General features: G+C 42.1%; 1 protein-coding gene across 7 annotated transcripts; it reads left to right on the forward strand.

Annotated features, from left to right (window-relative positions):
- Positions 1–225: 225 nt before the first annotated feature.
- On the forward strand, positions 226–27,819 carry gatad2ab (GATA zinc finger domain containing 2Ab). 7 transcript variants are annotated; one of them, XR_008339673.1, is made up of 12 exons: positions 226–384; positions 18,055–18,363; positions 21,931–22,054; positions 22,384–22,515; positions 22,719–22,790; positions 22,971–23,087; positions 23,215–23,415; positions 23,559–23,808; positions 23,924–24,321; positions 24,417–24,642; positions 24,971–25,142; positions 25,232–25,372. XR_008339673.1 is itself a non-coding variant. In XM_053430111.1 (11 exons), exons 1-11 carry the CDS (start codon positions 227–229, stop codon positions 25,363–25,365), a joined length of 2,121 nt encoding a protein of 706 aa, XP_053286086.1. In that variant the 5' UTR covers position 226; the 3' UTR covers positions 25,366–27,819. The 7 variants fall into 7 exon arrangements, 5 of the variants coding, with proteins under 5 accessions (XP_053286086.1, XP_053286087.1, XP_053286090.1 ...); XR_008339674.1 differs by having other exon boundaries at positions 24,971–25,131; positions 25,232–25,371; XM_053430111.1 differs by lacking the exon at positions 24,971–25,142 and having other exon boundaries at positions 25,232–27,819.
- Positions 27,820–27,830: the final 11 nt, after the last annotated feature.

Below are 27,830 nucleotides of genomic sequence, written 5' to 3' on the forward strand. Positions count from 1 at the left end.
CATTATCCAATGCAGGATACTCAGACTCATTCAAACAGACTGTCATGCGATATAAGTGTGCGATTGACAATTTGAATTTGATTCGTGCAGGAGTCTGGCTGTTCTGCCCTTGTTTTGACTCCCTATGTTCCCTGGAGTACTTCCATCCAGTGGTTCCAAACGCATCATTTTATCTCTATGTCATCAGTTGCAAAGTTAACATTTCCGAGGTGTGTCTGAACGCAGCATGACGCCGCCTGTGGTGGCTCATTATCTGGCAGCCGGAGTGGCAGCGGACAGACGAGAGGGGATCCCCGGGATTTTTACACCGAAGCCAGCGAAACACCGACCTCAAACACCCGAAAACCGCGGGGGGAAACTCGGCTTAGCTCCTCCTAGGACTCCGTAAGTCCGTATGTTACACCACCGGTCCAACTAGTCCAATGTTTCGGTTTCCAATTAAAATTGTGACGACGAATGAAGTTTCTCTCTCGTCGTTAGCTCGGCTAACGTAAGTTAAGCTAGCTAGCATAGCCTCGTCTGAGCTAACGTGCAAGGTAACAGTTTGCGTGTCGCGGAGCAGCACACACACCTTCCTGACACACAGGAACCCAAAAAGTCCAGCAATAATACAACTAACTTCGCCGACAAACTTTGCGCAGGGATGCTCGCAATACAAAGTGAAATGTAAGTTGTTTTTGTTTACTTGTAGTGATGCAACACGAATCCATGATAAAACATTTCTGTGCGTAATCAACGCTCGATTATCTGTGAATGCACTCGGCGAGTGTCTGTCTGGGCAGGGTGTCCAGGGAGGTAGCGTTAGCAGGCTAACTTAGCTCGCTAGCTAGCTCAAAGCCACTAGCGGCTCGTTGAGGCGGTGACGGGGTCGGTTTCATTGTCTGCCGTGTATCGCTATTTGCACGACTACCGTCATCCAGGCTAAATATCACAGTCCGCATCTTTATTTAAAGCAGCACGTTCTCCGGTGTCTGGCGACTCTAAATGAATCCGTGAAACCCCGGGAGCCGCACGTTCGACTGCGAGCTCGCGGTAGTTAGCCGCTGGTCGTGTAGCCGGACAGATGGGCAGGTTGTTGTTGGCAAGCCAAGTTAACGCTAGCATGAGATAGCCTGTTGTTGTTGATGGGTTAGTTGGAAATAGGTAGCTGTTATTTTTAAGGCATCGTGGGGTCACTCAAGTTTATCGACACCATAAACACTATTGCCACCGGTTATTGCCGAGCTGCCTGCTCTTTTTAGCCGCGGATGGGTATGATTACGGCTTTATGAGGCACTGATCTCACAACTTTGTCAGATTAGCTCAACCGTGAAAAGCCTGTTTTATGGAGGCGTAATGGTGGACGGTTGCGCCTCCGTCGGAGTGTCTGTCTGTCTGTCCACCAAGGATTAGCAGCTATCACCCACGTCACACCACAGACAACCAAATGCCTGCTTTGTGTTTGTTCCCGATTATCAGTGCTTCTTAACAGAGGGCACTTAATGTATGTAATGATCGGTCAAGTCTGAATGTTTTCTCTGTAACCAAATTACCGATCAACCCTATACAACTCTGTTATTAGTCAGTAGATGTTGTGGGATGTATTATTTATATTTTGTTTCTCTGCGATCTGGGATGTGCAATTAATCACCTCGATCTACAGCCAACTATAAACCATGGTTCATGATTTCCTGAACGGACACTTAAATTCAGTATTGTATTCTCTTGGCTTTGAGGTGTGCGTAAGCTGAACAGCAGTGTTTATATCTTTTCCTCTGCTGAACAAGTGCCCCCTTTCAGAGTGAATAGACAGTTGGCACCCTTGGCTAGTGATGGGGACACATGTCACTTTGCATTTTATGATGGGCCCTCGGATCTGCCTGAGGAGGGGAGGCGCTTACTTAAAAAAAAAAAAATAAAGTAATGTGAGCGGACAGGCATGATTCAAGATCCACTCCGGAACAGGACTCAGGCTTTTTTTATATAGATAAAACAGTGTTCTTCATCACCCACCAGATTTTTTTGCTTTACTAATAATGAGGTTCAAAGGTATCATCTTGCTGTGGTAGTTGTTCAGCTTATTACGGTTGTATAAATGTTTATATTTTCAGGTCCAATCTTATGGAATTTAATCTTGCTGCAGGAGTTTTTCAGTGTTGAGTTTCAACATATTTTGTAAACCTGAATGCTGAGTTTGCGTCGTGAACTCTTAAGGGTCAGAGTTTGAAAGTCGCCCTGCACACTTTAAGGTGGTAAAACTAGTTGTATCTGCTGTTGTTCCTTATTATGATAGACGCAATGGGTGTGAGTGATATTAAAATGAGATCACACCTGTTTCACACAACCATGACCAAACACAGTGAATTTTGATGTTAATTCTCAGGGAAATGTGACACCCCCGAATTCTGCCTTTACTTCTGATCTGTTTTAATGGTTAACAACAACAACAAGTATCCCTAGCACTGGTGATAACTCTAATCAAGGTATTATGGTATAGCTTTTATTGTTGCCATCCATCCACATCTCAGTGTATTCCCATCCACTACAAGTTTTAGGCCCAACGCTTTTTAGCACATTACCTAAACCAAATGAACGGGGGAAAGTGTTGAGAGGTCTGTAACTCTCTGGAATGAGGGTACCACATATTGCTGACGCTGAGTCCAATTCTTTTGTTTTTATTTGCTCCTGGGCGCAAATCCTGAAGGTCGTGGTTAAAAAATAGCAACATTAAAAGAGCAAGTTACTCATGATATGACTAAAAGTTGAGTGGGGAGATGCAGCTTCTGAGAGTGCTATGGCATGTGACTCCAGGAATATAATATTGGTATATAGGTTTGTTGGAACTGAAATAACGATTCCCTTATAGTGGTACACTGCTTTTATAGAGCGTATCTTGTCACGTAAACTATCTTTGATAGGTACTGACAGCTACATGCAGTCTCAACAGCAGCTAAGTTTAATTAGTGACAACTGATATGATGAACCACCAACAAAGTTTTCTTAATTTAACTGATGACAGTGAAGCTCAGAACCAGATAAACATGAGAGGCTGCAGCTGAATGTTTCCGACACTCTTTGTGTAATGATTTTTGGGGGTTGAGCTAAGTGAACTTGTTTATCTTTCCGTCTTCAGTGTCTGAACTCAGGCTCTGACCACTGCAGCCAACTAATATAGCACTGTCACACTAGTTTTCTCAGACTCAAAATGCTGCACTGCAGAGTATGAAAATTATGATCGCCTCTAAAATGTCGTTCCTCTTAGTTCTAGATACTATAGAAAGTCTGTTTAGACACAGAATGTCAGTGGTCCTGCAGCTTTTGACAGACGGTTGTCTGGTTGCTCTCAGCTTAATTGTGGAAAATGTTTATTGTCAGAGAAAGGTGAGAGGTGAGACAGATCGTGTGTGAACATAGCACTTTTTGCGTGTGTTTTTAAAATGTTGTGATGATAATCGTCCATAATGATAAAATTGTTAAATGTATATTTTCACAATAGTGTCTAAATCTCCCATGAACTTTGAAAAAACAGCTTTTTGGTTGAGGCATTTATCATAACAGTATCTGTGAACTCACTGTGGTGCATAGTTCATCACAGTAGCCTGATGAAGTCTGAGCTCTGTCATTATGAAAAGGTTAACAGGAAGTGCTTCTGAAACTGTCTCACCAAAGTATGGATTGAGATGTTGTTCTCTTTTACAATGATTTTTTTCGGCGTAGGGCCGTAGGCCTCAATAGTGTTGACTGTAGGAGTCTTGGACTCATTTACACCATGTCAGTCACTTGTTTATTGTATTGGATGCACAAGTTATGCATCTTTTCAGTGAAAATTGAGAATCATAAAACACGGGACGAGATGTTAAAACTGTCCATTGTGCCAATAGATGGTATGAGATTTGCCGCGATGTTGACAGAGTGGCATGGGAGGTTCTTAGACTGGGTTAAGATATCAATTTTGGGACACATCCTCAGTAGTGTGCCTTCGAGTCAGTGGGTGTTTCGGCCTTTAATCACTAGACACCCTCATCAGAGCTGGCCAGCTACTGAACTCTTATTCAGTAAGAGTTTTTGACTTTGGCATTGCTTCATTACATGTTAAGTACTTTACACAAGATGTCATTGTTAAATCACTAACTTTCCCTGAAGGTTTGAAAGTGACTCAATGCTTTGACAAACTGGATCAAAGTGTATTTTTACAGATTTACATAGTAATAACACATATGTTTTATGTCCCTTAAGAACTGTCTGTCTTTGTTATTGGTTGTCTTGCATGCCAGGGAACAGGAGTAGTCCTACTGGCCACGGGGACCCACCCAAAGGCCTTAGGCAATTCTTAGAGCAGGAGGAGCCCTCCAATGTTTGACTGACTGAACTATTTCTTGTTTACCCCGTTAGACTTCATATTGACTCAAGCATTTGTGTGAACAGTGTGAACTCCCTGTCTCAAACAGTTACGGGTACATATGTGCAGTTATGAGTTGACTATTAGATTTATTGACACTAATTTTTATTTTTTTATTTTAGTTCAACTTAAAAGAAAACATTTTGAGTTGGGGCATTTTTACAGCTTCACTCCAGAATACACTTTGACCTTGAAAGCAAAAAATGTTTTTTCGTTGGTTTTAATTTAACGTGTATTGCAAAAACTTCTGGCAATCCTTCAATAAATTGCCCCCTGTTGACCAGGTTATAAAGCTCATAAAGGTAAAGAATTGGAAAGATATCACATTAGTTCTTGCTGATCAAGTGTTTTCTTAACATTGAGTACTATAGTATAGATTTTGTCCTGTTTGATATTGATTTGTACTACAAAAATGCATAATGTTTGGCTGTGCAACTAAGAAATTGATAGATTGGAAGTAAAAGAAGATAACAAAGTGAGACAAACTAAGCTGAAACGCAAACTGAGCTAATTTCACTATGGTTATTTTTTTTAAAGTAAAATTCAGACAAGACAAAAAGGTAAGTGGCCCCTCATGAATGATGAGTGTACTAATTGTAAGTCGCTTTGGACAAAAGCTTCAGCCAAATGACATGTAATGTAATGTAAGTCAGCAGGTACAAAGAAATGACACCTGGGCCAGCTGTCCCAGGTTTCCCTATCTGTTCTTGAAATATAAATAAATAACACTCAAGTGCATGAAAACAATGCTGTATTGAAATGGAGGGTCAATTTCTGGTGTTTTCTTCATTGTTTAGTTGTATGGCACAGAAACATAACTTTTAAATATCAAATTAATTTAGTATATACAGTAATACACATTCATCAGGCTTTTAATGCAGGTTAAGCATCTGCCTTATTGCCTGTTTTACTGGGCAGTTCTGGAACTAAGCATCTTTGAATATAAGGAGGAAGTGGAGCTAGTCACATTCAGACCTGCTGCCATAGAAATCCTCACATTTTCAATTTATAATCATCTCAGCCCTTTGAGGGTTAAAAACATACCTTATGAGATACACATTTCTCCTGCTTTTATCAGTCTGCCCCCAACAATTGCTTCCACTGTGTGGTCAGTGCTGTCATGGCAACTCTCAAACAGGCAGACCAACAACTTGGATACATGAAGTATCAAGGTATATATCCAAAAGGGGAAACACTGTCCAGTCCGACTCCCTGCCACATGGCCGATTTCATAAGTGCACTGTCATGTTTGGCCTAAAAAAACAAGGGTTACCCAAACTTTGGAAGTTTGAGCCCACTGTTCATTTACCCAATATATGATCTATACAGAAGTTGGCAGAATAATTTCTTGAAATCAAAGCTGTGGATGGGGGACTGGGAGAAGACAGAAGGATGACACAGGTTCAATTTATAGTGTAATGCTAGATTAACAGCGGTAGAAAATAGTTCTGACATTGTAGTGTTTGTTCATGAGTGCTGAGAGGTGACAAACCTCTTGCACCACATCACACAACTAATGATATTCCGGATTATCATTCCTGAAGCTCTCTGTAATTTCCACTGCCCCATTCATATCTGTTGGAGCAGTCCATAGTAAAATTTCAACATCACTTAAGTCCCAAAAACAATCTTAGTTCTCACATTTTAGGCACATTATTATTTTCATACTGGTTTAATGTCAAATTAAGGGAATTTAAGTCATACAGTGACCCAATCTATGTTTAGAATATCACTTTGTAGAGTTGCACAAGTTTTGTTTCCTCATTGATGGTGAATTGCAGTTTAAATAAATTCTCAGACCACTCTTGCAACATCAACTGTGCGAGTAGGTCAAAAGTACAAAATACGTTGTAGCACCAATTTTATGTAAATGACTGCTGCTCTTCACTTAAGAGTAAACGATTAACATCCTTTAAAGTATACAGAAGCTTGTGTTTGATGCGTCAAAAAGGTGACTGTGACTTTGACTGAGGATTGTTAAAAATGACACATTTGGTTTGCAACTTGTGCATGTGGGATGGAACATTTTAGCAATATGAATGTGATACTGTCTGAGGTTAAGCTTATAAGTGCTGCTGTATTAACTGGCTATTGAATAAAAGTATAACTAAATCTGCATGTGAACACTGTCATAAAGAAATCCACCAGCATCCTCCAGAGTTTCCCATAGAATAAGATCTATGACGGTAAATTGATTCATGGGGAAAACGCATACAGTACGATGTCATGCTCCCCTGATGCACAGCGTGGTTTTCTTTTTCAGTGGAAACAATTAGGGATGTCCCGATACAACTTTTTCACTTCCGATACGATACCGATATTGTAGCCTTGAGTATTGGCCGATACCGATATCAATACGATACGATATAGGCACAAATCATACATATATTTATTCCTTATTTTGTTGTGTGGAATGTTAGAAAAGGCTTGATAAAGTGATGTTACTGTTACTGATGTTGTAGTGATATAACAGAAAACAATAGTCAGCAACAGTAGGTATAGGAAAAACTGACCCATTTATTATTAACCAATTGGTTACATAAATTTTAACCTTCAACATAAGAGTATTACCTCAACAAATCCAATAAAAACAAAATGTTATATTTAAAGTGCAAAATAACCACTGGTTACCAACATCATTATACAATTGAATAGAATAAATTAAATTTTAAAGTGCAAACAATTCAAGTTCACTTCAGTTATTTTTCTACTGTCAGCATATGTTGGAAACACTGCTCTCTGCAGTGTGAAGTCAGTGTCCACCCAGTGCGCAGTCAGGCTCAACAGAGACAGCGGACGATGGTCTGAGCTCCAGATGTCGGTGGTGAAGCTTATAGCATTTGCCTTCTCCACGTGTGCGGCAATACACTTTTTAACCTCTTCGTGCATCCGGGGTATAGTTTTGTCTACAATGTAGTGGCGGCTAGGAATAATGTAGCGAGGTTCGAGGTGCTCCATTAAGCGTTTAAACCCGACATTACTCACCACCGACAGGGGCTGGTCATCAAGCACAATAAACTGGGCTATCTTTTCTGTTATGGCCATTGCCTTTTTGCTGTCCCGTGGTAGTTTGTCACGTCTTGCAAAGCTTTCGGCCAGCGTGGGTTGCTGAAGCGAGCCAGAGGCTTGTTGCTTCGCCTTGCTGCTCTCGCGAAAATCCTCATGTTCTTTTTTGTGGTGTTTTTTCAAATGTGCGATGAGGTTGCTTGTATTGAACCTTCCCGGTTCTGTCCCTCCACGGGACACTTGCGCCTGACAAATGTTGCATTTAGCTGCAACGTCTTTGTCCGAGTTTACGGTAAAATACTTCCACACAGCCGACATCACTACACCTTGCTGCAGGCACACACGTTGTCGTTGTTGTGATCACGTGGGCTGTGCATGCTGGATCAGAGACGCTCTTCTTCCGCGGCCGGCACCAACGTTGATTAAGGGGCATTACCACCTACTGTGTTGGAGTGTGATCAAACCAGAGTCACCTATTATAGAAGTCCTGGAGCGGTAAATGGACAGCTTATATCGGAGCGCTTATATCGGAGTTTTTAGATTCAGTCCGATAAAATCCGATATTCACTTTTTTGGCTGATATCGGACTGATTTCCGATATCAATATCGGATCGGGACATCCCTAGAAACAATAGATGTGATTCTTAAGTCAGGATGATTAAAAACTTTATGGATGTACGTAAACATGAGACCGGGAGCAAGCTGGGCCATAGCACAACAGCTGCAAACTTTTCTAAAATGAAGCAATTTCAAAAAACATTTTATTTCACAATGGTTTTTAAGCGAATTTCAAATGTTGAGATCGTTATGACAGTGTGGAGAAATAATTTGGACTATTACAGGCTGCTACCTTTGAGGCAATTAATGGGAAACGCTGCTTTCAGCATTATCTACCTTTTCACCTGTAAACGGTGCAGAGGCTGAAGAGAGAAGAATAGGTTAACAGGACTACAATTCTGAACAAACATTTGGCTATACAACCTTTAAATATTTTAGGCATAATTATGGGTACTTCAAAAACGTTAAGGTTCAGCTTCTAGACATAACCTCACTGTTGGATCTGGGAACAATTGTGACAGAAAAACAACTTACAGCCACACCCGGAGGTGATGTTGGGTGTGTTCATTTGAAAAAAAATATCTCTTGTCGGACATTCAGTTTTTTTTTTTTAATACAGCACTTTAGTTTCTTATAAGAATGTGGCCTTCCTCTAAAAGATTTAGGCCAGTCTGAGAACGTGCACAATTTGGAAAATTATCTTCTGTGCCACGATCATCATGAAAACTGACTTCACTTTGTCTTTGTGCTTGTGTACATCTACATTTTATTGGTATTAACACAGGCAGGAGTTCTTCTTTAAATATAATGCTTAAATGTAATCAGATAATTAGATTAAAGTGTCAATACACAGCTAGTTGGTTTGTATGTTCTAAGTATTGTCTGAATGTGAGCACTTTTGTTTGGTTGGCTAACGTGGATTAAGCGCTACTGAAGATCTTGTGAAACCCTGACTTGACTCAAACTCAAAAGCTGACCTACTTTACCCAGTTCTGTGTTTTAACATTGTGTACTGATGGCGTGCTTAGCTCATAGATGTGTTGTCTGGTATACTGTTCTTTTTCACCGGTTAGGCTCTGTTTTCCCTTTTTACTCTGGTCACTTCCTGCTGCCGTCCATTTCTGAGAAGAGTAATCTGATAGCAGTCTGCGTGTGTCCTGGCCCTTGGCTCTTTATGTGGGTATGGGCTTCTGGTTTTACAGGATTACGGAGTAACCATTTGGAAGCAATTTGGCTGAAATTGGAGATTTTGCCTGTCTGGGATTGTTGAAAATATTTATTTTTTCCTTTTTATTATAGCTTGTAATGTATCCAGTGATTTTGTAATTACAGGCTCAAGAGAGCTGAGGTGTTATAGAGCTTCGTAACTGAGACGATCCCTCTGTCAGTCAATAAGTTATGTTCTTATAAGGTTATAAATCAGTTACTCAAAAATGCTAGCGAAGGCTTTTATGTATTACACGTGCACGCTTGCCAGAATCGAGATAGATGTTGGCTGCGAGAAGGATTTTCTTTATTTGTTAGTTTTTTATTTAATAAGGATACATTCAAGTACATCAGTGTATCATTGTTTTTTAAAACAAACGATTGTTTGCTGATGTGGCTATATGTTTATGTATTGTATGATCATGTGCAAAAGTCAGGTTTGCAGTGCCTGGACTAACTGCTGTTGTGGTTGTCGCGTTGCTCAGGGAGAATCCAGGTGGAGACATGCGCACACATACATATACTCTGTGTGGCTCTGGCTCACTCACTCTCACACACACACACACTGACACACGTAGACGCAGTCTGGCAGATTCAGGGTTAAAGGCTTCCATTTTGTTAGGTAACACCCTAATGGTCTGATCTGTCAGTGGCGTTAAAATGGCAGGGGCTTAACCCTTGGTGTTCGGGACCCAACCAGTAGGGGCACACACACACACTTCTGGGCTGTCCAAGCCTACAACAGAACAACCGAGGAGGGGAGAGGTGGAGGAAAGGACGTAGAGTGAGAGAAAGAGAGAAGACAAGGAAGAGTATTTTTCACATGGGTACAGTTAGATCATGGCTCAGTTAGCCACATGCGCTCTGCACCCTTCTCCCTCCCCCAACCATGGCACCACCTCAGCTGGTCCCTGCCCCCACTCTTAGCCTGGTGAGCACATATTAGCCTTGGTATGCAGGTTTTCTATTTAGATTATATTCTGAAGGGAAATGACTCTACTCTTTGACTGAAATGGGCTTCCTTATTGAAAAAAGCATGAAGTGACATTGATGTCACTTCAGAACTAACCTTTATGGTCACGCTGTAAGTCATCACCCTGAATTCAAGATGATCATCTCCTGGTCATAACTGACTGTGAGATAATCTCCAGTTTTATTGAATCATTCGATATCATTAGCCCCATAGCCACACAATAGAGAGTTGCCATTCTGTTTTGCTTTTATTCAGCAGTTATAATTCATACTTGTGTTGCTTTTATTGAACAGTGTAATTCTTTATTCTCCTTTTATATTGAAAGTCAAGGACACAGTTGAAAAACTTCAGTTTAAAAAAAAAAGGCTGTTAATGTGTTGGCAGGCTGCGTGCGTCCAGTCCCAGTGCTGGAGATGAGAGGCTAGCACACTACCTTAGGCGATGAGCATTTGCCATTGATCAACTCTCTATGAACTAATGGACACAATAGGAGAATTATTGAGAATAAAACCTGTAGTATCAGTCCAGGTCACAAAATGTATTTATCTTTCTGACAACTCCCTCTTATCCTTCTGCTCTATACCCAGTGATGCTTGATTTACTTAATACACCTTAGTTTATTGACCAGACGAGCGATGTTGTTGTACATAGTCTTCTCAGATGAATAACAATTTCATTTAATGTTTTGGATTTGACCAAGCCTTTGTAGTAAATCAAAGAGGCTGCTTTGTCTCTTTTCATACACGTGTGTTCTTAGATTTATTTCAATGGGCAGTGGCGATGTATCGTTTCAATTGCGTCTCTCACCTACCTCATCCTTTGTTATTTCCCTATCTTAAGATCTGCTCTGCCCTCAGGTCTTATTATTCTGAGGGAAACAAGGGGGACTCCTCCTCCATAATCTCCTGAGAGGAGCAGGCTCAGATCACTAATCACTGGCTGCGGCACTCTACTCTCTTTCAAATCCTCTGGTTGTTTTCCTAGATTTTTATGTCAAAGGGATGTACAGTATCACAAGTTTGACCATTCCACTGACATACAATATGCTTTAAAATGTGAGTATTATGCAAAAACTGAAAATAAAAAAATTTCTTGTAAAGGCTGTGGCAGATTCTGCTAAATTCATGGTTTGGAATGAACCACATCCATGGACTTTGGTTATGACTTTGGTTTTTTGTGTCGTGATGAAAAAGTATCTCTGTATTTGGTTCAAGGCCACAGCAAACTGTGGCTATTCCCCATAATTGTAATGGTAACAATGTTTTAATTAATTTGTAGTAGGGATGGGCATTCGATTAAATTTTCTTAATCGATTGTCGGGAAAATTAACGAGCGATTTTCGATTAATGATTAATATTTTTATATAAAAATTCACTATTTATAAGCTATATTAAAATGCAGTGAAAATAGAAAAAACACATCGCGTTTCCTCATTGAGACCTTTATTACAAGATGAACAACTCTTGTGGCAGTTAAACGTGTTCCGTTCACTGGTTACACTTGAAAATATGCGCTGCTGTACTCTTAAGCCCCGCTGAAAGAGCAGCTAGCCGCAGGAGAGAGCAGCAGCTAGCTGCTGAGAGCTAGCTGGATTTGACGGTTCTCGACCTCTCAATCCGGTTGTTGTCACGTCCTCACTCCCTGAACCCCTCACCAAGACCCGGGTCTGTCCTGGTCCCCTTCCTGGTCCGTGTGCGGACATCAAGCCGAGCAGTGGAGCTAGCTCCGGGCTACTTCCTCCAGCTGCTAACATCCTCACTGTGCTGCGTTCAAGGCAACTCGGATATTCCGACCTCCTGCCACATAACGAAATCCAGTTTTTTTGTCGATGAAAAAATAATGTCGTCGACGAAATTTTTAATGATCAATAATCGATCGTCGATTAATTATGCCCATCCCTAATTTGTAGTCAAGAAAACGAATAATGTGTAGTTCAAAAGTTTGAACACAGTATGTCGTTATCAGTATTGACTGCGAAAATCAGTGTTAATGGGTCTCTACTTTCAAGCTCAGGTACAGTGATATACATTGTCTATTGGCTTATATATCACATTCATATGGTTGTGAGCTTTTATATGGCATTAATGTGATCATCAGCTGCTTGCATGATGATGTATTTTGCCAGCATCACAATGGACATCTTGAAGATATAAATTGTGCGTAGGCATAACCGGTCTGCCCTCCCAGTCTAATGGTGGTAGTCGGTTTTATTATTTTTAGTAAAGAGAGGGGCACAGTAATGACTCCTAACCTGATAACAAAGGCTGCTTTCAGACATGCACTGAACTCCACAGATCCTCCGTCTTTTCCCCGGAGGAGGTGCATGTGTCAACACAAATGTCCGAGTGGGGGTCTCAGCAGTTTCTGTTGGCTTCATCCACCTGGCCTCCTAGTATAAAGTTTGTAGAAATTCATGAGAATCTGATGTGTGAACACGGTAGGGGATCCCCCGCTGGATTCACCGCGAGCGCTTTTACCAGATAGATGGAAAGATGGACATCAAATATATCTCAGTGTAGCCATACACATAGACAACACCATTGAAGATGTCAAGAAAGTTTGTGGTGATAAGAACTGATGACGGTGTCTGTGTGTTAAGAAATCACAGGATTTCTTCAACGAGGCTAATGCGTTACTTCCTGACTCTGCCTGCTGCATCCGCCTGCCCCACCACTCGCTTGAATAATGAAATTCGTTGCTGTTGTGAACAAGTCTATGCAGAGAGTCTCCCGCTGCATTGTTCATGTGTGAAAGGCAAACTGTTGGTAAACTCCGTAGCCATTCTTCCTTAATTTGCACGCAGATGTCTGAAAGTAGCTTAAGTGGTGTTGTTAACGATGGGGGCATTTGGTGTGTGTGGTGCCAGACAATCACCTGTGCTGTTAACGAATGCCTAAAGGCTGAATTATAGTCCTGCGACTGCAACCGCGGAAGGCCACGCAGCTGCATCGACGGACTCGTTTTGGTTTATACTTCTCCAACATGCTGCGCGTGTTGCAACGCAATTCACCGCCAGAACCCTAGGCGGAGTAACGTTTTTTTTCAAAGAAGAAACGTCTTCTTCTTCGTCGACTGTTTATTTACATCGCCACTCCGGCTCCTCATAGCCTATTTCTGGCGGACAAATCGGCCAGTCAGTGACGGGTTATACAAGTGGTCATACTTTCGGATCTCTTCTGCCAAGTGCTCTTCTATTTGGTCCATATTCGTTCTTCTAAATCTTCCGTGATATCCGCGTATTGTGGGGCATGAAACCGGAAACTAGACTCCGGACGGGATGTAGTAAGCAGACCAATCACAAGCCTTGCGGGCTGCGTGAGGCTCGCGTCGCTTTGTCGTGTAGTTAGAAAAATTGGCGGACGCACGCAAGCCCGCAGAGGGCACGAAAGGGGCGTGTTGCGTGTCTTGCGTGCGTGCGTGCAACCCGACTATAATTCGGCCTTAAAGACGACTTCACACTACACAACCTCAAAGTCGGCAGGTCACAGCATAGTTCACACTAAATGATTCTTGTGATTGGGAGTCGTTTTGAGTTGTGCAGTTTTTGTGAGTTAAAGCTACACGAGAATGGCTACATAGGGTCACACACTACACGATCTTTCACCAGGAGAAACCCTGACTAGTATTTCTCTTGTTCTTGTCCGAGCCTGTTGCAGTTACTGAAGCGGCACCGATTTTGTGTTGCCCTGTCTCTCACACAGGTGCTTATTGCTTGATTTCCCCAAATCACTACAGATGTGTGTAATGTAAAAATTCACCCCGTTCTGTGCTCTGGTGGGCTTGAGTTGTTGCAGATTCCGAGTAGATTCTCAGCAGGCATGAACTTGTAGTTACTGATCTGGGAGCAGATAATTTTAAAACCTGATTTCAAGATAAGTCATCATTTTATAGGTTCCTGTAATCGGAGCCTGTCCTTCATAGTGAGAGGGCTTTTTGTGTAGTGGAAGTCAAGCGGCTGTAATGTGAGCAGGCACGGCAGGGTTGATGGTCGGTAATGGATACTTGAGAGGTGTACTGATCAAGGATCGCGGACAATGGGCAAAACCGATCCTTGAACTGAATGCCACTCTAAGACGCAGCGACCCAGGCTGAGCAATGTGGGGTACCACTTCCCTCTAGGAATCTCTTGCTGCACTTGATGATGGACAAGTCCAACTTGTTAGCAAGATACTAGTGTCAGTTTCACTTGGGTTTACACATTGGATGGAGCCAGGGGCACAATGAAAATGCCAGGAAGGCAACTGACACTGATTTATTCAGGATCATTTGGCAGTTGATTGTCTGGCAATCCAATTGGTTTTTAGGAAAAGATGACAGATAAGGCATCCTAGTTGTCAAAACCAGAGATCCACATATCGGATATGACTTAAATTTGACTGACTCAACTAAGATGGAGAGAGAGATTAGCTTTTTCCTCATCGTGAATTTCCCTTGATGCTTTTAGGTTTGTTTTACTTGCTTGTTCCCATGCCTCCTCCTGTCATCACCAATCATCTCAACAACAGTATCTGAGTGCAATACTACCTCAGCTTCTGGTGGCTTGAAGTATTAATGCTTAGCGTCTTCTGCCCTGTACCCTTCTCAGGTGTCACACTTAATAGCATAGATTCCTGTGTTTGATGGCTATGTACAGATAGACTCTCATATAATGAAGGTGCCCTCTTGTGTGAGTGGTGCGGCTTCACTAATGGTGATGACGTTTCAAGAAGAAGTTTATGCATGGCAAAGGGATTGACCAATCACAGGTCTGTCCACTGTGCTGGGACATTTTGTATTTAGATAAGTTTAATGAAAGAATGACAAGTGTACATATATAGAATGTTATATCCTAAGATGTTTTCTGCAGTTAGACTGGTGAAATCCTCTGTTCTGATGTGTATTGGTTGGAGACTCCTGAGCCTGCTGCTGAAACAAAAGGGTTTTCACAGCAGGGGCTATCTTACTGTCTGCAACAGAGTGACCATAGGTCACTCAGCAGAGGCCTGATGTAAATGTGTAGTGAGACTTCGAAGGGGTCCTCATTCAGATTTGAAGGTGACCAAATCTAAGCCTGAAGACAACACGCAGAGAGCTGATTGGATAAACATTCTACCTCTGTGAAAGGAGGGGCTTATTTACTATATAGCTAATGTGATTTCATTGTTCAGAGCCATTGACTCAAAGTCTGAAAGTGACAAGAGTGCTCTGGCCCCTAGCCGCAGCTAGGTTGAATTGTATGAACCAGAAGATAATTGTTTGTCGTGTATTAAAAATCCCAATACATTACGTTAGTGAATGGTTGACCTTCACAAAGAACGACATAGATTTCCATATGAGAGATGTATGTAAATGTGTCAAAGATGTATCAAAATTAAGAACTGCTGTCATCTGCTCAACCCTAACCCAAAGTAGTCTATTGTGCTTTGTAATCTCATGTAGAGGTCTAACGTTAGCGCTATGAAACTCTACATTGATGTGCCGTGGCTACCTAGATATGTAGCCTGTTGAGCTTAGCACCTAAAGTGACCTGCTGGGCTGTTTATATTTTATTGGGTAATAATAATGCTAAAATCTGAAAATACTGAAATGATCAACTCTATTATCCACTGTAGTATAGGCTGCTTAAATCACGTATTGCAGGTCTGTGTCAGCCATTGGCTTCTCTGTTTCAGCTGTTTAAAGCTAATTACTCTACTGAGCTTACTAAGTTTGCCTGCTACAGCACTCAACATTACAGTCAGCTACTAGTCTTGCACAAATCGTTCAGTGAGTCATTCAAAATATATAGAAAGCAGTCTATACAAGCGAAGTGACCTCCCTGGGCCATGGCTGCCATCAAATGATTCCACAGTGCTTAGAAAATTGCATTTGATTTACTGATCCCCTCCTTGCCATCTTTGTTGACTGCCACACTATTTAAGATGCTGTTTGGTTTGTGCAATAATGGGTAATTTCAGCAACGATATCATTTATAAAGAGAATCACAGCATCCCCAAAATGTACGTGCCATATTATATAGGGTTGCTATATTACTAAATCGTGGGGAAAAGTTGTTTTCATTTTGTGGCTGCAGGGCCAGTGAGGTCTCAAGTGAATCTAAAATAATTAACACCACAACATATGCAGAGACAACAATTTTATTTGGGTTTCCCCCTGTATTTCTTAGCAGCAGCCAATCTAAGGTATTAAACATTGGATTGAAGATGACATCCATCTCCTCCGGCGCAAAGGTAGTTACATCTCTAGACCTGGAACTGGCAACCACAGCCGTCCTAGTGACGCGCACATCTGGCACTGCGTTGTCTCAAAGGGATTAGTCATTTTATTCATGACACGGTTCGCCACCACGCTGTTGCAGTTAAGCAATATGCAGCCACCATTTGTACAGTTTCACAGGGTAAAGTATGGTTTCTCAAGCACTGTGTGTGGTGTATGGGCATGCACACAGTCACCCACACACAGACTTTCATTTCTGGCAGATAGATAGCCTTTGTTTCCAGGGATGGTACAGCAGGGCACATTTGGCCTTGTGTACTAGAGCAGGGTGAATCCTTTCCTCAACTAGCACAGAATTCAGTGTTTTGTACTGTGTTGTTGTAGTTGTTTTGGATGTGATTGATTGAGTTAATGCAAGCATCTCAGCTTAACATCTTGTAGAATGTCAAGGATGCTTGTGTCTTATCTACATTTTACACATAATTGTAAAAAGTGTCAAACTATAGGTGGGCTCTGGATGACAGACTAGTTATGTTTGTCAGTGACTTGAGAACCACAGTAGTCAACATGTCATTGATATGTCTGCCCCCCTGTTGCCTGGTAGACATGTTTTTGAATGTTCTGTGGCCTTCACTGTCCTTCTCTCCCTCCCTTCTGCCACTGTCCCTCCAGGGTTTAAACCTCTACTTTTACTTACTGAATCTTAGGATACGGTAATGAGGTTTTAGTGCTTTCCTTTGTCATAGGAGACCATAACTTAAATGTCTTTTTTGTTTTGGACTGTTGAGCAGACAAAACAAGCACTTTTTATTGCTTTGGATTGATAGACATTTTCATAATTGTATCAATTAATGCTTCAATACAAAAATGAACTGTTTATAATATTTATCAAACATGTTGGGGGTTCTGCATTTTTAATCTGAAGACCATCACTACTAAATTTGTCATGTAAATACATGTGTCCATCGCCTGTTAGAAGCGGCATCAGCCCCCCAATTGCTAAGGTGAATCCACTGCTGGGTTCACACATCGAATTGTCCTAAATTTAAATGGACTTTATACTAGAAGGACAGGTAGAGAAAAGAGGCTGAAACTGAGGAGCCTATCACACGTTCACACCAACGGAGTGCGCGGCTGAAAGCAACTTACGACAAGGGCAGCTTCTCAACTCAGTTATCACTGTAGGGCTTACACCTGCTGTTGTCAACTTCTATCATATCAATTTTGAATTGCATTGGGAGTGTCGCAGGTTTTTGTATTCTCTGCTCCACCTGATCAAACCTCAGCCAAGGCAACTTAATGGAATATTTTATTTCACACCGGTGTTCAAGGACTTCTACTCTCTCATTAGACGTGTGCTAATCATATCTATTTCCACATCATATTTCAGGAAATCCTCCGTTAGTTAGGTACTGGTAATGGAAAATGATGGCATATGTTTCTTAATTAACATGATTCAGCCACTTTATGTTAAAAACAAACTACATGTGCTGCTCTCCAGACATTTTGGAACAATGCAACATCTGTACAGTAGTGTAGAGCAGAGATGTGGGGTACACTCTGATGAAACGATACAAAATATATTTCAGTTTGAACGTTTCTTTGTATATGCTCACAGATGTAGAAAATTTCCCATTGATAATAATTCTATGTTGCCCTGGAGACCTTTTGCACCTACGTGATATGTCTTGTTACTGAATGTAGGCAGTTTGTAACCGTTTGTCCTCTGTCTCCTCAGGGTGAGAGAAGCCATGTCAGAGGAGGCTGTGCGTCTAACACGCAGCCAGAAGCGGGCTCTGGAGAAGGACCATGGAAGCCCTACTGGGCCCCTCGGGGACATGGACGGCAAAAGAGTGAAGCTGGACGGGGAAGACTCAGATGGGTCTTCCCCGGACCTGGTGGGATCTGGAGCCGAAGGTGTCAAGCTAAAGAGTGATCAGGCTGCAAAGGTAGCAACCAGTATCCTGAAGGCTGGAGAAGTGAAGGCCACCATCAAGGTGGAAGTGCAGACCAGAGACGAGCCCGTCGACATGAGTACATCCAAAAGGTTAGAGAAAGAAAAGTTTAGTGTGGTTTGGCTGCTGAATGTTTTTGTGTGTGATGTAATATGAGCGGTGCTTTATGGCGTTCATGGACCGGGGCTGCGAGATTCATAAGGAATATATTGTTCAGTTTACATGATAATGTCAAACCTATTGGTCTATGAGAAACATTGAAAGGAATACTATAAACATTTCTGCCTTAAACCATCTATTCCTGTATACTGGCAAGGCTCCAGAGTGCATCCAAAAATATATGAAATTTTGGAAGTCAGTGGTGATACCAGCCTCAGTCGATAAATCACCAGTATATATGTGAACTGTCCAGAAAAAGTATTATAGATGCATTATTGTGCTGCCAAAAGGCACAGGGAAATTCTTTAGGTGCACCAGTGTGACCAATTTATAAAGTCAGTCTAGAGCCCTGAACGGGCCTCTATATTGCACAATATTTCCAGCTGAACAAAATGCACTATAAGTTCTTTACAAACATGTTTGTGACTGTGAGACAAGAAGATATAGAGGTTTACTGCTGTGCTTCTGGAATGGTTGTGCCTCATTGATGTTAATCATCTGAGTTTAAGGGACGTGATGTGTGATCTAGTATGTGAGTCAGTTTGAGAACTTGTCGAGGATTGTTTTATGTACTGCTGGCCTTGGATTTAGTAAAGGCTTGCACAGTTTGCGGTTGTGCACAGAGATCTGTCTATGGGAGTTTCTGGTTTCTCACAAAGTTTGCACCAGCAAATGGTCTGACAGGAAGTAGCTTGTGTGGTTTTCAGCAGCCTGCCCTCATTTAAAAAAGTTTGAGGCTCCGGAGGCCTGGGCTCCATTTTCTCCCACAGCAGCACCTGAACTCTGCCTCTCACTTCACACAAAATGAAGGCTATGTGTCACAAACTGGTTCCAACTGGCCGTTGCCATGGTTTCCACATTGGAAGGAGTTGTTGGAGGAAGGAGGGGCCAGGAGGGGTTGTGGGTGTGTCACATGACCACACAGAGAAATGCCTCATGTCATGTGACGTGTTTGGTAGAGCGATAAACACACAGTGATGTGATGGCAGTTAAAGTGGACAAGAGAGGTGATTCAGCTGAAGCTGGGATGTGTTGGCTCTGCCTTTGGTTCGGTATATAAGACGTTCACTGAAGTTTCACCTTTGGCCCCTGTTTAACCCTCAGCATGTTTTGGTGTGCTTACTCAGTGCAAGGTGACAAACTTATTGATAAGACTGAGCAGACGGAACGTCTTCAATGGGAGCATGTATAAAATAAGTGGTATTCCCTTTCATCCTTCAATAGTTTTCACATGCTGTGTGGTAGGGCTAGTTGAGGCAATGATGACTAACTATCACAATATAATTGTATTAAAAAGCTATATCAATATGCCTGTGCAACCACCGACAGGAACAAAACACATAATTGTTTAGAATGTTCTCCCTCAGATTTGTGATAATAAAAAAAAACTTAAAGACTAAAATTAAATATTTAAACTTGAAAGAAATTAAGTTCAGAACTTGATTGTGATAATAATCTATGAATATTTTTGGCCACAACGCCCAGCCTTGCTATGTTCATATTTTCAGCAGAATGTAAACATTGAAACCGATCTTTGCCAGGTCTATTTATAGTCTATGTATTTCCTTAGTTTTAAGACCCTTCAATAGTTTAAAGTGGCCCCTTCATGTGTTGCATTTTTAACAGTCACCCACTGCACCTAACAACATCTGATTCAGTAAGTCCCATTGTGGGGTCAGTGTGAAGCCATGATCGGGGGAAGCCAAGGCATGCAGAAACACTGGACCTTACATAACCAAGCTGGTGTGTGATGCGATGCTTGTGTAAGCTGTTCTCAATAGACTAGTAGCAACCACCACAAGGTAGTCCATGTCATGCTATCAGAGGCCAGGTCAAAGCACGGGTTCCCCATTGCACTTTTGTGACAGATAATGAAGCTCTCAATTCCCCTCGAATGATCGTGGTGTCTGACGTGGTTTATGATATGGTGAATGTAAACAGTGCTGTGGAGGAAGACTGCTGGAGTGTTCTCAGAATAGCAGTGTTCTGAAAGTATCAGGATGTCATTTTTTTTGGGGGGATTTGGATGTAAATTTTCCAGAATCTTACATTCCAGGATGCAGCAGTATAATGTGTATACGTGGTTTGTTGATTTCTTGATAACTGGACAAAGTTATGTTAGGACGCACTGTTTGTTGTGCTTCGTGTTGAGAACGTTTAGGCTGCTGAAAATCTTGTCTTATAAATGCAAGTATAATGACATGGTTATTGTTACATAGATGACCTTGTTGAACTGAGCGAGCAGTGTCTGTTAGACAGCTGTTGTGTGAAAGTCGATAGCAGGGAAAAGTGTCTGAAGACTGGAGCGTGCAAGAGGAAGAGTGTAAAGAACTGAGTCAGGTTGAGTTGGAATATAAAAGATGAACAAGTAAGGATGGGGGTGGGGTGTGTGAAGTAGTTACTGAGTGAGTGACTGAGTGAGAGAGAGTGTACACAATAGGTTGGCTCCTGGCCATGTATTCCCCTCCCCCCTCACTGTCACCCGCTCGAGTGTCTCCAGCGGACCTCCGCTTCTCTCAGCTTGTGACTCTGGTGTCGGCAGCTGGGAGGGAGGAGAGAGCCGAGGCCCAGGCTGTGCCGATCCTGCTAGGCCACAGGCCTCACCACAGAGGTAGGGGAGGGGTGAGGCCCTCTCTGTGTGGTAAACTGGGCCTGATCTCCAAGATGTTTAGCCGCTCACACGACAAAGCCTGAACAATTATATAACTTCCCATGCATAACCCCAGGTTATGATGCAAACCCCTTACACGACCACTGCCTTACATCAGCCTCTACCAGTTCTTGCTATTATATTCAAATGGACCAACTCTCAAGACCGGACAGGATTCCTGCTGTGATAGAGGCAGATTTTATTTTACGACATTGTTCCCACGCTGCAACTTTGCCCCCAACCCAGACTTCTTATCTCCACCCCTTTCCAGGTTGATTCATATTTAGTACATGGCTAGTGGTCTTTGTTCTCGCTAGTCCTCAGAAAAAGCAGCGGATCGTTTTATCAAACGCCCTAAACCAGATCCTACTGTAAAGAAAAAGACTATGCATTTAAAATGACATTTGTTTGCATGTTGTTTGTGGCTGATTCTGCTATGTGTGTTTTTTATGAGCAAGCAGGAGATCTGTCGATGTTACCTTTCTCTATAGATAATGGCTTGTTGTGATCTCCCTCAGTCGCCATTACACCCTTATTGATCTCTTGGTTCTTGTCTTGTGTCCCAAATGTGCTCTAGGACACAAGATAAAATCATTATTGTATATCGCCATCTATTGGACGCTAGACACAACTACAGTTGGTTGCAGCTGATAGTGAACACAGTGTTCTAGACTGAAATGTAATAGAATCTTCATATTTTCAAGCAATCAATTTGATTTGTAATTGCCTATATGCACAAATCCCAATTTGGCTCATAGCTCTGCCTTTAACCCTCAACATTCTTTGCTGAAATATAATTGGATCATTCATCCACAATTAATCAATATTATCTTGTGTCGTCTCCCCTCAGTGACATAAAGAAAGAGCGGCAGCCACCGTCACCTGATGATGTGATTGTGTTATCGGACAACGAGCCATCCAGTCCTCTCATGAACGGACACTGCTTCACAAAGACTGACACAGATAAACTGATGGTGGGGAAACAGAATTGTATCTTCTTCGTAGAAAACTTGTTTTGTCCACAGGCTTAAAAAATCTTTATCACTTCATTATCAAAAGAAAGGAGCATCTATTTCAATAGTAAACTTGAAAGCAAATTTTTTTATTAGTTGTATTATTACTACTTATACCAACTTAGTTTTTAATTGATTCTGGTAAATATACTGACTTAATCTGTTATAAACCACCTTAGTCATCCTTGTTATCCCTATCTGAGAAATAGTTATTTAAAACATGAAAATAACTACAATAAAATTGCCCTGTTCGTCCCCTAAGTATTTTATTTCTGTAATGGTCTATGCAGAAGAGTTCTCCAGAAGAGAGGGAGCGCATCATCAAAACACTGCAGGAAGAACTGAGACTCCAAGAGGCCAAACTAGTGCTGCTTAAGAAACTGCGACAGAGCCAGATCCAGAAGGAGAGCAATGTGCAGAAGGTAAAGAATGTGTTCTGTTTTATTTTTTGTTTTTTTATTTTATCTAGCTAGAGTCAATAGATTCTACCCTGATGCATTTGTTAGTTTGCTTTTTAGGTTAGATTAGACCACGCACCTCTTATACTCCATCAAACATTTCAGCTTATTTGTATCTTTAAACACAAACGGCTTAAAACACAAACTCTATACCCTGTTACTTCTAGGCGACTGGCTCAGTAGCCACTCCTCCTCCTTTGGTTAGAGGAAGCATCACATCAAGCAAAGGACCCCTCCAGGTAGTTATAACACTTAGAGCCCCCTACCACCACTAGTGTTTTAGAGAAGCATGTTGTGAATTCACATGGCCATGTTGTACATTATACAGCGGAGCGCAGCCAACTATTTATAAATTAATTTAAATTCAGTTTTAAAGAATGTTAAATTAAATGTTTGTTATTTTCTACTTGTATTATCAGATGACAGGTCGCAGCTCTGGCACGGTGATCCCTCCTCCATTAGTGAGGGGTGGGCAACATGTCCCGTCCAAACACAACTCTCAGATTGTCATGCCACCTCTGGTCAGAGGAGCCCAGGTTAGTGTCTCACACCATATTCTCACCTTTCAGAAACAAACCTCATTAAGTTCAGTCACTTTTCATGTTCCTCTCAGCTGTTGGGTCTCATGTCTAATGACTTCTTCTGTTTGTCTGCTGTTCTCAGCCTATTGCAGTTACTCCGCAACAGATAGCCAATCTACGTCAGCATCAGCATCAGCACAGCGGCTCAGGCCCCCCTCCACTCTTGCTGGCACCGAGGGCTTCTGTGCCCAATGTCCAGGTCCAGGGCCAGAGGATCATTCAGCAGGGACTCATACGGGTGGCTAATGTGGCCAACAGCAATATCATGGTAAACATCCCTCAGGTTAGGACACTAATAATTATTATATGTAAAGCGATTATACACATGCTGGACCCTTTTTTCATACTACTACTTTCTTTTGGTCAGCCATAAGAAGAACATCCCAGTGTGTCATTCCTGACTTTGACTTTATTGTTTGTATCCAGGCCTCTCCAACCAGCCTCAAGAACTCTTCAATGTCCCCTAACTCGAACATCAATGACTCACCAGCCAGCCGACAGGCGGCTGCCAAGCTCGCTCTGCGTAAACAGCTGGAGAAGACTCTTCTGGAAATTCCTCCACCCAAACCTCCTGCCCCAGAGTTTAACTTCCTGCCTTCAGCAGCGAATAATGAGTTCATCTACTTATTGGGGTTAGAAGAGGTGGTGCAAAAACTTCTGGAGATGCACGGCAGGGGTGAGTAGATCTTCACACTCTGGCTACTTTAGGAATGTTGTAGTACAGGGGTGGGTGTATTTGTATTTGAGTGTCATTGTGTACATAAAGTCTAAAAAAGCTCTTTATTACACAGGCAATCTGGGCCCTGCTGCTGCAATGGCCATCTCCATTCCCAAAGAGCCATACACCTGTGCCCAGTGTAAGACGGACTTTACCTCCCGCTGGAGAAAAGAGAAGGCTGGAACCATCCTGTGTGACCAATGCATGTCATCTAATCAGAAGAAGGCCTTAAAGGCTGAGCACACCACTCGTCTGAAGGCAGCCTTTGTTAAAGCACTCCAACAGGAGCAGGAGATTGAACAGCGTATCCTGCAGCAGGCAGCCTCTTCTTCTTCCTCCTCTCACTCTAAAAACACCTCATCCTCCTCTTCGATGTCCAAGAGTGAGGTGCTGGTTTCCCAGCAATACAAGCAGGTCAGGGCTGCCATGCAGCACAGACCAGTGTCTGCCCACCACTCCACCATTAAGCAGGTTAGCATGGACTTTCACTCTCGTGAACCAACACTGTGGTTTAAGTAATTTTTTTCCACATTCAATCACAGTGCTTCTCTTTGTCTCTTGTACAGAATCAGCTGTCACACAGCATCCAGGCTGCGGTGAGGTCTCGTGGCGTGGTCCACTCATTCAACTCCTCTCAGCTGCACAACTCTGTGTCAGCAGCACTGGGAAGCAGGCCAGGTAAGCATGCTGCAGCACGTCTGCTGCAGCAGGGGGCAAAGGTCAGCGCCGGCAGCAGCAGCAGTCACCAGGCCAACGTGGCTGCCTGGAGGAAGCAGAACATGGGCAACACAGGTATATAAACGATGAGATGAGGTCAGACCGGTTGGATCTCTTTTTCTGCTCCTCTTTGGGGTAATAACTCTCTTCTGGGGTGAATGTCTCTCTGATGCTCTTACTCTTCCTTCTGTCTTTCCATGTTCCCAGGATAAGCCTTTTGTTTAGTATTCCTTTAGAGTTTTTCACTTTTTTGTGTACTAAGTAATTCCATCCCAAAAGATGCAGTTTTACTGGTAGTGGGTATAATACTTTTCCTTTTTCACTCATCTCACATAATGCCGCTTTTTTCTTTCTCTCTGCCTTCTTCTTACCTGGGTAAACATATTGTCATATTTCCTTATAGTATCCATGTAAAGCGGTTACTCATGTGGGCTCACTCGGACATCATCCAGAGTTTTTACTGGGTACTTGGCAGAGGAACATCAGCTGATTAGGACATTTGCGTTCTCCCATACAGCCCCTCCTTATAGTTTCAGGAGAAAGTCTGGAGTTCAGTGCATGTCTGTAAGCAGCTGGTAATATCTTGCTGTCTAATATATATTGTATATATATATATATATGTATATCCTGTACATTAACAACTGATGTGTTTGTTTCCTTACAGGTATGTCCATGGCCTATGTGAACCCCAGCTTGTCTGCTCATAAGACCACCTCTGCTGTGGAGCGTCAGCGAGAGTACCTGCTGGACATGATTCCCTCCCGTTCTATCTCCCAAGCAAACAACACATGGAAATAATGCAATCTTACTCTTTTTCTCATAACTATTATCTTTTTAATATCAATAACAGCCATTCTCATTATCATTCTAATCCTTTCTATGGACTTCTATGCCTCTGGCCAAATGGTGCAGCGGATAAACAGCCTCTTTTCTATGGGATGGAGGTGTTTCCTCAATCTCCTCAGATCCTTCTGCCGCCATCTTTCATACCCTAGTCCTGCTTCCCAAATAGGAGTTGTGCTGCAGCAGCTCAGGATTCTGGGATACAAGGAGATTGTCAAACTGAATTTTGCATACCTTCCTGAAGGCTGGATGAAACACTGGCGTGTACAATTTTCCAAACTTCTCGGGTGATGTCGCCTCACCCTCCTTGTATATCGGTTGACCCTCACGGTTGTACCAAGTGGAAGTTGCCACACAATCCCTGAGCTGCCCTGCCTCCGGATTAGGCAGGGAAAGAATAACAATCCCTCTCATACTCAATAAAAAAACTCGCCTTAGGTCCTGCCCCTCCAGTCTGAGCCCGTCAGACTCAGGCCCATGTGGTGGTCAAACAGAACTTCACCGAAGTCCTCATCACAGGGATTGTGGTTGAGCTTCAAGGATCATTCACAGAATAAATGCTTCAGCTTTGCAAAAACGAATAAAACAAAAAAGGACTGTAAAAAAAGAATCTATCTGCACACAGACTGCCTCTTCTCTCTAACCTACGCCATGTATAGTAGAGAAGTTGATGCGTGTTGGATTATTTTGTATGGCTGAATATTAGGATTTTGTCGTTCTTCTGTGAGTCATATACTGTGTTTGGAATATTGAATATTGTGCTCCCTGATACTTTGGAAAGGGGCCTCTTGTCGAGGTCTGAATTTACAGGCTAATGTTACTGTAGAGGTGGTTTTACATCTGCTGGGTTCCATGTTGTGGCCTACTTTTAAATACTTTGTTTTTTCTAAGACGAGGAAGAATAATGTTTAAGGTTTCACTCACTCATGTAAAAACGGGGAGCATATGTTAGGAGGACTCTTCTTGAATATTGTTAAACAGAAAAAAAAAAAAAAACCTTCCAAAGAACTAGTGGAGCCCAAATGGAATCCCTTCTGCTAGAAGGTCTCTAGTTTATCTGAACCCTCTCTAGATATAAACATGAAATCATGCTAATCTGGAGGGGGGGTGTAAGGAATGTCGTATTTTTGACATTGTTTTTGCTTTTAGTCATAGGTTGTGGTGCATTATTTTTTTCTTCTATAGACAAACTGTCTCTGGGTTTATTTATAGGGTCATGTTAGTAAAGATATATGCCCTAAGTTTGAATGGATCTCCACATAAAACCATTTGTTTTCTGTGTCCAGTGGCTCCCACTCAGCCTACGAATGGTTTATGAGAAGCTGGACAGCTTTCAGAATGTAGTATGCAACAACCCCTATAGCAACACATGACATGAACGTCTCTTTAGTCTTTAACATTAAGGTGTGTATGATTTATGTCCGGTCCTAAGGTTGAATTGAGCTAACTATGCCTTTCACATGAGCTATAGTGCGTTTGTATCAGGTTGCAGCAGCACAGGATAAGCTAGTGATATACAATATGTCCCCACATCGCTCATGGAGTTAAGTTCTTTCCTAACCATGTGCTGTCATCTTTAATTGCATTGAGCGGGGGTCAGGGTGGTCCAGTCTCTTTAATCCATGGAGATGTGTTCATGTGTCCCCTATTGCAAAGTGTCACTAAATTAAAAATAGTAAAGTAAAATATTGATATATTTAATTTAAGCAGTGAAAAAAGGGTCGAATACAAATCTGGATGTTTGGTAAGCGCTATGTTTAAAACGACAAACAAATAAACTGACATCAGCTGACCACCCTTCAACACCCTGTATCTGTCTTGTATCCTCTTCACATTGACAGAGTGCTCATTGTTATCTCATCACTGTGTAATTACAGAGCTGGAGTCCTGCTGCCCTGTTTGTCTCACTCTTGATTTCCTAACTGATCCGTTCTGTGACCGTCTAATGTGACATTGTAAGAGTATGTGTCATTAGGTAAACGAGCATCATTGGGAGTTTATCATCACTGCACACATGGGTTTCATTTAGGACGGCGCATCTCACAATAAATATGATGGAAACTAGCAAACAAAGATGAAATTGCTTCAAAAAAACAACGTAGCATTTGAAATCTTCCAGGTTGTCTGTACATTCCTGACAGGCAGAAGGTAGCAGCCAGCGTCCTCTGGATGCAAAGTGGTATGAGCCCGTCATTTTGTGCCCTGCTAAGTGTAACCCTGTGCTGTCCTGACTACTGCCTGCTGCTGCTGCTGTTTGACGACAATATCACCATTCCGTATGTTTTGGGTCGAACTACTGCTAAAAGCCAGTGTAGCCCAAATGGAAATGAAAACTATGTATGAGAATATGTTTTTTAATTTTTTCCCCCCTGCTCTATCAAATAATAATAAAACTAATTTTAACCCCTCTTTCGGAACTG

The sequence above is a fragment of the Pleuronectes platessa genome, chromosome 9, assembly GCF_947347685.1.
Source record: "Pleuronectes platessa chromosome 9, fPlePla1.1, whole genome shotgun sequence".
Lineage (NCBI taxonomy): Eukaryota > Metazoa > Chordata > Actinopteri > Pleuronectiformes > Pleuronectidae > Pleuronectes > Pleuronectes platessa.